Source organism: Nicotiana attenuata, chromosome 7, assembly GCF_001879085.1.
Source record: "Nicotiana attenuata strain UT chromosome 7, NIATTr2, whole genome shotgun sequence".
Taxonomy (NCBI): Eukaryota; Viridiplantae; Streptophyta; class Magnoliopsida; order Solanales; family Solanaceae; genus Nicotiana; species Nicotiana attenuata.
The window spans coordinates 45,683,804-45,694,732 of record NC_031995.1 but is presented as its reverse complement, the minus strand read 5'-3'; the positions used below and the strand labels follow the sequence as shown (position 1 = coordinate 45,694,732).

The window sequence follows — 10,929 nt, the reverse complement described above, 5'->3', positions numbered from 1 at the left end:
TAGCGTTTTTAATTTCAGAAAACATTTTAATATTTTTTAAAAAAAATCTAAAAGAAGGTGACTATTGGTTTTAAAAGGTGCCTGTTATAAAGAGATGAACCTGTTAATTTCCAACAGACTCCTATAGGTATTATAAATACCTATATCATCTCCAAAAAGAAATTATTTGAAACTTTCATCTCCTTCTCTTCTACTTATTTTCTACAACTCACAACCATTCTGCTCTTGTGGGAAATTCGAGTTAATTGCTGAAACTCGGATTTCAAAGGCTTTGTAGAATCCTAGAGGAATTCTGCCATAATCCCTACAGCAACGAAATAGGGAGGCTTAAATTCCTTAAGGACATTCACTACACTATCATGGTCTAATTATTTCGTCCCATATTCTGTTATCTTGTTTTACACTGCCAATTTTTTTAAAAAAAACTTTATTTAAGATTTGGTGGCCAGTCAAATCCGCCACATAAATTGGATCGCAAAAGTAATTAACAAAAAGGGAGCACTATGGTAGTATATTACTGCATAGTAATCGTACAACAAAGAGGGAGTCTCACGACCCCAGGTTTATTACATAAACGTTCCCTCAAGAAAACTATTACTCAACATATCTAATAGAAGCAACATATCATGGCCATCTCCTTGGCATTATTCCTGACACCGTGTTGCTCATTAATAACTGATTCTGCAACAAAAAAAACCATAAAAACTAGAAGTCATAAAAAACGAAAAAACGATCAGCACCTTTCCTCAGACAACAGTCCCGCTAGCTATTAATATATACAAGTATACAGTCAATTAAAAGAAGAGTTCGTATATGAAGCATTTTCACGGTAACTTTTTCACTAAAATTCAGTTTCCTAATTTTTCACCCTTTTTATTTCTTCACATGCTTTACAATTTCATAAATTAGCTTTCCCTTTAAAAAGAATTTTTACACTATCAGTATGATTAACCCGTTATAACAGGTTATCAGTATTATTTTATAAACTACTAGTACCCCTACTATCGACAGTATATAATAGTTACTCCTCTTTTAAACTTGCATAAAATAATTTACAGTAACGCATAAATATTAAAGTAGCTAAAAAAAAAAAAAAAGGAACTACTTACGTATCCACAGATCTTTTAAAATATAAGAATTGACTTATTAACACTCATAGCGTAACAAACTTTTAAGAAGTCAGGTTATGGCCAATTGTAACAAAGAAGTTTACTTAACTTGTAATAATTGCTTTCTAATAAATTGATAGTCCAAATATCTTTTGTATCGTCAGTACGTAGAACTTACGAATCGCAATTGATAGTCTTGGAGACGGGAACGTCCATGGCGACACCACACTTAGAAGCAAGAGCCTGAGCAGCATCATCTTTAAGGTTTGTGTAACGGTTGGCTGCTGCCTTAACACAGTTACAAGCTGTCCTTCTATCATCTGTGGTTGCAGCCATTCCTTTCAAGTTTTTCACCCCACTGCAGCAAGCTGCTCCTGGCTCACCACCTTTTAAAAGATCGACAATCATAAAATAAAATGAAGAATTTAATTGAGGCTTTTAGATAGAGTTGAGAAAAGGAAAAAGAATCAGAAAATAGTAAAACAAAATTTACCGGCTTATATATCTTACGAAACAAAACATGAGCGACAGTCAAATATAATAAGAGTTTAAGTTATATCCATATAAATTGATGACATAAAAAAATTACACTATTAGTGTAACTGAATCTAACCTGTTATAATGTGTTAAAATGCAAAATTTAAACTTAAAAGTTTCGCAATAATAGAGTGTGTATATATATATATATATATATATATATATATATATATATATATATATATATATATATATATATATATATATATATTGTCAATGCACATAACTTAATCTCATAAAATAACCCACCCTGAGTAAGATATGGTACACAAGGAGCCAAAGCAGCGTCCACTTGACCACAAGTGATGGCCTGTGCTGGTTCAGCTATGAATTGAACCATGGCTAACACTACAACAACTGCTACTGCAACAGCCTTCATTTTCTTTCTTTTTTGGATTTGAGGGGACTTTAGTTATGTCTTCTATATATATATATATATATATATATATGTGCTAAAATATCTTTGCTGTTTTTCCTTTTTGGTTTGAATGGCCTGTATTTATAGTGGATTGGAGAACGGGAAAAGGTTAAATAGAGGATAAAATGTGTCAGGATTTTGTAAAATTAGTTATAGTAATTTGGTTTTTTCTTTGATTCAATACGCCATATGGTGTGCCTAATTTAGCAAAGATGACGAATTATTAGCAGCTGACTGTGGTCCCTTCTTGTTGCTCGTATGCGACAGCACATTTCTTCAGAACTCACGTTTCATGCATGGATAGAGTAAGTAGCAGAGAGTTTAGTTTTTCTGCATCAATGGTGTAAATGTCTATAGTAAGCTTAAATTGGTAATATAGAAAATAAAGTAAATAACTTGATGTAATTGGCTAATATTACAGTATCGGTGTATACTAAAAAATTGTAAAAGCACTACATAGCTCTGATAATAGGTGAATTTGACTATAATCACACTTTAAATAATCACCTTCTTGTGTAGTTTTAATGCTAAAAGTGATGACAAAATGCTCTTATTAGTGCTTTTCATGATTTGTAGGTGATATATGTATAAAGACGGCTAAGGAGCAGTTTTGGAGTCAAAAGTGATGAAAAAGAGGCCAACTGTGAAATTTCCTAAGTGACCCATGCAAAAACAGGCCGAAGATTCAGAGAACTGGATCCACCGCGGTTCCACCGCGACCGCGGCAGAACAGCGGTGGGAAGCAGCTGCAGAAGATTGAGATTCCGCGAGGGTGTTTGGCCGCGGTTCCACCGCGACCGCGGCAGAACCGCGGCAGGCGCAGTAAACTTCAGGGACCAAAGTGTCAATTACGGGATTTTTAGACCTAAACCCTATTTAAAACATTAGACTTCGCCCAAGAGAGGCATGTATTGATTTTTTAGGTTTCTTAGCAAGGAAAAAGATTGGGAGAAAATACTCTAAACATCTTTCTTCTTTTCTTTTGATTTTATGATGAATTCAATCTTAGTTTATTTTTCCATAGCCATGAGTAGCTAAATTCCTTGTCTAAGGCTTCGATGGAACCTATTGGGTGATGAACTTCTTGTTTATGTGAATACAAATTGCTAGTTTAATCTTTATTTGTTCAACTTCGTGTTCGTTGTAGTTAATTGACAGGATCCTCAATTAGTTGTGCCTATTTAGTGTGCATAACTTGGAAAAGAGTGCATATTTAGGGTATTGTTGAACAACACCACTCCTAAATTATTAGAGGAATCTATAATTGCGGGTTTAAAGGCGGGATTAGGAATAACGAAGCCTTGGGTGCAATCTAAAGTGAATTGTGCTAAATAAAGCAAGCTAGTGTATCTCGGGAGAGTGCAATAGTAGATTACTGTGATTACTCGGGAGAGATTTGCGGCAAGATTAGCGTTCATGATTGATAGAGATGTGTGGGTAAATTTGTATGAGCATAAACAGAAGGGATTCCATCAATAGGGGAAATCATTGCCTTAGCTTTTTCTCATAATTGTTTACAACCCTTTTTTTTACTTAGTTACAGCCATTTAGTTATTTGCAAGCTAGTTATTAAAGAACACTCAACTGAGATTTGAATATTTGGGAAGCTGGTTCTGAAGACTTAGTGGGTCTGAAGATAGCGGTTGATAGGTTAACTCTCTATAGATTCGACCCTGGGCGTAATACTCGGGTTATATTTGCAACGTCCGCAGAGTCCTTTTTATAAGGCATAGTTGGGCGTGATCAAGCTCAATCAGGAAAATAAATAAGTAGAAGTAGGGATTTTTCCACACACTATTTTGAGTATAGCCTCATTCCTGTCTCAATTCTATGGTGGTGCACCGTTCAGTCTACCTTTTTTTTTTCTTCTGCTAAGATCGTTCAGTCTACCTTGTTTTGTTTATATTTATGGGCAAGCTTGGAATTTGATGACTGCTCGAGTTTGACATAACATAAAAGAAAAGAAAAATTAAGGATTGAGTTCCCACCAAAAACAATGTAGGAAATCTGATTCAAGAATGGGAAGAGCTCTTGCACTACCATGGAGTTGTGATGGGAGGGATATATTTTTCACCCTTAATCACAGGTTTCAAGTTCGAGCGCTTCGAATAAAAAGAATTCTGATAGGAAGCTCTTCACCCTTAAATAAACCTTAATTATGTAGCTTAAATTCAAATTAAATGAATGTCGAATACCGAATAGAAAAATAAAAAAGAAAAAAGAAAAGAAAGAGCTCTTGATAATTAAGATGCAGGCTGAAGAGCTTATGATTTGTTTGAAAATTTAGTACCACCAGTCGGTTTTTCGAAATTAGCAAATTCAATCGTCATCATTCAATCTATTTACTCATGTTATTTATAGATCGGTCAATCTCGTAATCGCTAGAAGAGAGTACTAACAAGTTCAAGTAAACTCTTATTGCGTATCATTTCTTCTACTTCTAGAAATTTATATTTTCGTATGATGCACTTGCATGCCTTATTCTTATACTTGAGCAGTAGTGCGTTAACTTGAGTTGATTTTAATTGGTGAACCATTTCTACTCGAATATAGGATAAAATATTAAATCACTTTATTTGATTTAGAATATGAATCATACTTTTTGTTTGTTTAATTGGTTAGTATTATATATTTTATATTTAATGTTACTATAACGCAATCTTCTTAATATTAAGTACTATATAAAATATAGGAAAAAAATTATTTCACAAAAGAACCGACGAAAGTTGGTCGAAATTATTTAATTTTTATTAACTATTTAACTTACCGATCGATATCGGCCGATAATTCAATAAAAACATTTAAAATTTCCGACCGAAATCGGTGGATAACTTGGTCAAATTTTGGTCAACAATGTTTAAAATGTATCGATCGAATTTCCGACCTGTTTCTGTCGGTATATGTGTTATTTCAAATCCATATTGGGCATTCTTCTTTCTTTCTCTTTTTCTCTCTATCTTTCTCTTCCACCTCCATTCTCGTCTTCCCTTGCTCCCTGACTACCATTGCCCGCTTTTTTTTGTTTTTGTTTTATAATGTTATAGTTTATTACTCCCTCCGTTCCAATTTATGTGAACCTGTTTGACTGGGCACGGAGTTTAAGAAAAAATAAAGACTTTTGGAATTTGTGGTCCTAAACAAGTCAAATAGGGGCCCAGAGTATTTGTGTGGTTATAAAAGTTTCTCATTAAGGGTAGAATTGTAAGTTTCAGCTAAATTGTTTCCAAATTTAGAAAGGGGTCATTCTTTTTGGAGCGGACCAAAAAAGAAATAAGTTCACATAAACTGGAACGGAGGGAGTAATTTTTAGGTAATAGAAACTGAATTAGGTTTAGGATGATTATTTTTTAAGTAATTAGGTGCTACATTTTACTGATTTAGTTTATAGGCCATGAAATTTAGAGTTATTTTTTTTATAACAAATATTCCACTAGGCATATTGCCTAGTGGCTAAGTTATATATATATATAATTAGTCCCAAATAGAGTCCATATCTTACAAATTGTTCAACTACTACCAATTGATCTAACCTCCTATAAGGAATAAATATGCAGACAATTAAACTAGCTATTACATAAGCATGAGACGAGTACTTCAATAGGAATATGGTGTGTAACTTCACAAGCCAAGTGCAAACACCCACAGTAGCACATATAAATCTCTCACCAGGTGCCAGGTTTTGCGTTTCAAAGGACAAGGCAAATGTGAAACTCCAACGATTACACCACTCCTTAGAAGCCGTCCAAAAGACTCTGCCCATATATGTAAAGTATGTAGCCTTTGCTAATGAGATCGCGTGAGCTCGAACTAACCTCACTTCAATCTGGTAATGTGCAGTCACGAACCACACCTCCAACATGTTATAAGTTCGCCAATACTTGTACCAACACATATTAATCCAGCTATCTTGAATGCCTTTTGCATGACTGTATGTGTGAAGACGTAGAAGTACCAGTATGTGACTTTATGTGCTCACATATGCAATAGAAGGTCTCCTGCCTGCTGTAATTGCTTCGTACATTGAAGAGCCACCACCTGATTGAGCATGTAACCATGCTAATACCACTAGCAAGCAACTCCACAACATACAAAGTCTTGTGAAGATAGCCAAGGCAGACAGTGTTATAGTATCAACTAACATCAGTCTGGTTCTCTTCTTTTTGCTATCCTAACCTAAGGTTTTTCTAATTGAGCCTTGTCAATGTTAAGTAGTCTCCTTCCTGCACTTGGCAGTTTAGATAAAGAGTGAAATACAATTGTACTTGCAAAAGAAACACAAGGTTAGTTAAACTCTCTCTCAGAACATGCTGGAATAGCACATTGAAGAGCTCCTTCATCCCATGTATCCTCCTAACCTCAGTTATAGTACACCCTGGTGGATCCCATTCCCCTTCAATAATCTTCTTTATCCCCAAAGAATTCATTTCCAATATGAGAGGGTATAGGTCGTGAGCCACATAGTAAGATAAGCCTTATTCAATGGCCTTAGCCTCAGCAACAATATTTGTTGTGTCCTCAAGATTTTTTGCTCTTGCATATACCAGGTCACCTACATTATCCCTCACGTAGAATCCTATAGAACTAGGTCCTAGATTTCCTCTCGAAGCTCCATCAGTATTGCACTTATACCATCACTAAAACTGGCTTGTATACCTCAAAAAATTGATCATATCTGGCCAAAGATAGGGGATACCAGTAAGCCACTTGTATCTTGTTTTTTCTAAGAAGTATATGGTCTTGTTGATCTCATGAATAACTCTATTAACATATATTGATCCACCATTTCTATTTGTGTTTCTCATCTTCCACAACTCCTACGTTACAATATCTGGCAAGGCTTGGAATAATGGCTTAAGTTTTGGATAGTATGTAGTACTCCACCATGTCCTAATCACTTGGAGCACCTGTATTAGCGGGAAATTAAGGCCTACAGTATTCGTGAATGTACTCCACACTATGGTAGCAGTATGTCAAGTTAAGAAAAAATGATCAAATGACTCATCTTGTGGAGATTGATAACACCAACACCTAGACATATATACGTATTCCCACCTTCTCCACATATTATCAGTAGCCAATTTGAATCTCCATAACCTCCAAAGGAAGAAGTAAATTTGAAGGGCAGCCCTTTAATCCACATATTCTTGAATTCCTTCTTAGGATTTTCCCTATGTCTCACTAGTTACCATGTAGTACTGACTGTGAACTTACCTGAGTCTGTAGGTTTCCACCAAGGCTTGTTCTAATATCCTCCAGTGCCCTCAAACTGCACATGCTGTATAATATGTTCTGCTATATCTTCAGGAAAAGAGTGTTCATTCATCTGCACTTTCCAGACATCTCCTTGCCTCAAGTCTGCCGCTTCCTGTAAGTCGTGGCACTACATGATATAAATGCCACGACCCGGAACTCCCATCTTCAGGACCGTGATGGCGCCAAACATTTTATTTGCTAGGCAAGCCAGCGTTAGAGGATCCTTAAGCCAATTTTAATGTGATGACCCAAAAGGTCATCACTTGTTTTTAAATTAAATTCTGCATTTCGAGACCTTGAAAACCTCTTTTAGCATCACCTCGATTTGCGTGCACAGTTCGGGCACGTAGCCAGAAAGCCTATATGTGAAAATCTGTGAAAAATGATAAAATTTGGCTTTAAAATGAATTAAGTAAACTTCGGTCAACGTTTTGGGTAAACGGACCCGGACGCGTCATTTGACGGTCCCGGAGGGTCCGTAGGAAAATATTAGACTTGGGCGTATGCCCGAAATCCAATTCCGAGGTCACAAACCCGAGAAATAAATTTTTAAAAGAAATTGTTTTCTGAAAAATATAAAGGTTTTTGAAAGTGAAATGTTATGTGAAACCTGTGGTATCGGGCTCGTATTATGGTTCCGCAGCCCGGTACAGGTTCAATATGATTTATATATGTTGTCGGTAAAGTTTGGTAAGAAACGGAATCCTTTTGATGTGATTCGGACCTTAAATACAAAATTTGATGTTTAAAGAAGTTTTGAGAAATTTCATTGATCTTGAGGTTTAATTCGATGTTCATGACATTATTTTGGTGATTTGATTACATGAAGTAGGATGTTTTCAAGGTTGTGTGTGTGTTTGGTTTTGAGCCCGAGGGCTCGGGTGAGTTTTGGATAGGCCACGGGGTGGATTTTTAGACTTAGAAAAAGGCAGGTTTTATTGCTGGTGTGATCAGGCCTGCAGGCTTCGCATTTGCGAAGCCTGGCTCGCAAATGCGAGGGCTTGGTCGCAAATGTGAACCAGCCCAGGCCTGCCCCTTCTCGCAAATGCAAGATGTTCCTCGCAATTCCGACCTCGCAAATGCGAGGGTCCCTTCGCAAATGCGAAGCCTGCCTGTAGTGCTTGAAGTCTCAAATGCGACATTTTTTATCGCAAATGCGAAAGCCCAAATTTCCTGAAGGGTTCGCAAATGCGAGCCCTGTTTCGCAATTCCCAACCTAGCAGAGGTCGGGGTTCGCAATTGTGAACCCCTGTTCGCAATTCCCACATCTGAGACCTGCAACTTTTATACTTAGACGAATTTTAACCCATTTTCACATCTTTTCAAAACACAAACTCCCTAGGGCGATTTTTCAAGAACAAATCTTCTTCCAAATCGATTGTAAGTCACTTTTAACTCGTTTCCTTCAATCATCAACATTTTTTAACATGATTTCAACTTCAAATCAATGATTTTCATGGGGAAAATTGGGTGTTTTGGTTAGAACCTAGGTTTTTCAAAAAATGGGGATTTAGACCTCGATTTGAGGTCCGATTTCAAAACAAATTATATATTTGAGTTCGTGGGGGAATGGGTAATTGGGTTTTGGTTCGAACCTCGGGTTTTGACCATGTGGGCCCGGGGGCAATTTTTGACATTTTTGGTAGAACTTTGGAATACTCATTTTCATGCATTGGGGTTGATTCATTTAGCGTTTATTGATGTAATTAAGTAACTTATGACTAGATACGAGCGAATTGGTGGTGGAATCAAGGGGTAAAGCTATAATTGAATCGTGAATTGTGTTCGTGGCATCAAGGTAAGTGTTTGGTCTAACCTTAGCTTGGGGGATTAGGAGTCGTGTCTTATTTGCTACGTGTTAATTGTGGAGTACGACGTATAGGCATGGTGATGAGTATCGATACGTCGGTGTCAAGCCTGCCCGTGAGTCTTGTATTTAACTATTATGACTCCGCCGTGGTTTATTGTGCCTCACATGTTACTATCATCATTGTTCCCTTGCCGGGATGTTTGTTTTGATATTATTGTTCCCTTGTCGGCATGTTATTGAAGTATTATTGTTCCCTTGCTGGGATGTTGTTATATTGTTCTTGTTCCCTTGCCGCGATGTTGTTATATTGTTCTTGTTCCCTTGCCGCGATGTTGTTACATTGCTCTTGTTCCCTTGCCGGGATTCCTTGTGGTTGTTGATGAATTGTAACTGGGATCGGGTGGCACGCCTGCCACAAGATAAATGAAATGGGAGCGGGTGGCACGCCTGCCACGAGATAAATGAAATGGGAGCGGGTGGTACGCCTGCCACGAGATAAATGAAATGGGAGCGGGTGGCACGCCTGCCACGAGATATATGAAATGGGAGCGGGTGGCACACCTGCCACGAGATATATGAAATAGGAGTGGGTGGCACGCCTGCCACAAGATAAATGAAATAGGAGCGGGTGGCACGCCTGCCACGAGACAAATGAAATGGGAGCGGGTGGCACACCTGCCACAAGATATATGAAATGGGAGCAGGCGGCACGCCTGCCACGAGATATATGAAATGGGAGCGGGTTGCACGCCTGCAACGAGATACATGAAATGGGAACGGGTTGCACGCCTGTAACGAGATGTGAATTGAAAGTGAATTCTACCTTTGATTTCCTTATCCTTGTTAGTAGTTGGATTTTGGTTCCTTTATAATTCTCTTGATATTCTGTTTTACCTGTTATTCCCTGAAGCATGCTTCCCCCCTCCCATCTTGACTTGTATATTTCTGCTTTACTTTCCGCTGTATATTATAGAACTGCACAGGTTTATTTGGTAGTCTGGTCCTAGCCTCATCACTACCTCGCCGAGGTTAGGCTAGGCACATACCAACACATGCGGTCGGTTGTGCTGATACTATACTCTGCACTCTTTTGTGCAGATCCCAGTGTTGTAGACTTCGGACCGTAGATTGAGTGGCTACCTTCAGTCAACGCGGAGATCCAAGGTAGACCTGCAGACGTCCGCAGGCCCTGGCGTCTCCTCTATCCTTTACTTCCTGTTTCATTTCGTTGATACAGAAACAGTGTATCTTTTATTTTCAGACTTTGTATTTAGCACTCTTAGATCGTCTGTGGTACTGTGACACCAGTTCTGGGTGATTAAGGCTTAAATAGGTGTATTAGGTTCATATTTCAGATATTTCACTACATTTCTTCCGCTTATTGAAATTTTGGCCATTTTCATATTTTTGCCTTATAAATGTTAAAAAGGTATAAAAATGGATAAAGGTAATCTGTTCAGTAATTGGCTTGCCTAGCTCACATTAGTAGGCGCCATCACGACTCCCGAGGGTGGGAAATCCGGGTCGTGACAAGTTGGTATCAGAGTTCTGGGTTACATGTGTCTCACAGTTCACAAACAAGCTTAGTAGAGTCTGAGGGATCGGTATGGAGACGTCTGTATTTATCCCCCAGAGGCTACAGAGTTAGGAAAATTTCACATCTTTTCTCTCCTGTTGTGCGATTTGGTTTCTCAATGCTGATTGAATTTCTATTCTGTTCTCTCGCAGATGCCGAGAACACGTGCTTCCTCATCCGCTGACCAGCAACCCGAGCCCCCAGCAGCAGCTCCCACGAGGGGCAG

At 37.9% G+C, this 10,929-nt stretch overlaps 1 protein-coding gene across 1 annotated transcript; it reads right to left on the bottom strand.

Moving 5' to 3' along the window:
- Positions 482–2,116, bottom strand: LOC109230474 (non-specific lipid-transfer protein A-like). The gene is made up of 3 exons (XM_019395967.1): positions 1,896–2,116; positions 1,288–1,495; positions 482–681 (listed from the first exon to the last, which is right to left on the bottom strand). Exons 1-3 carry the CDS (start codon positions 2,023–2,025, stop codon positions 669–671), a joined length of 351 nt encoding a protein of 116 aa, XP_019251512.1. The 5' UTR covers positions 2,026–2,116; the 3' UTR covers positions 482–668.

Coding starts and splice junctions, on each gene's coding strand:
- LOC109230474 (XM_019395967.1), bottom strand. CDS start 2,025: ATGAAGGCTGTTGCAGTAGCAGTTGTTGTAGTGTTAGCCATGGTTCAA. Junction 1,496..1,895: donor TGTACCATATCTTACTCAGG/GTGGGTTATTTT, acceptor ATCTTTTAAAAG/GTGGTGAGCCAGGAGCAGCT.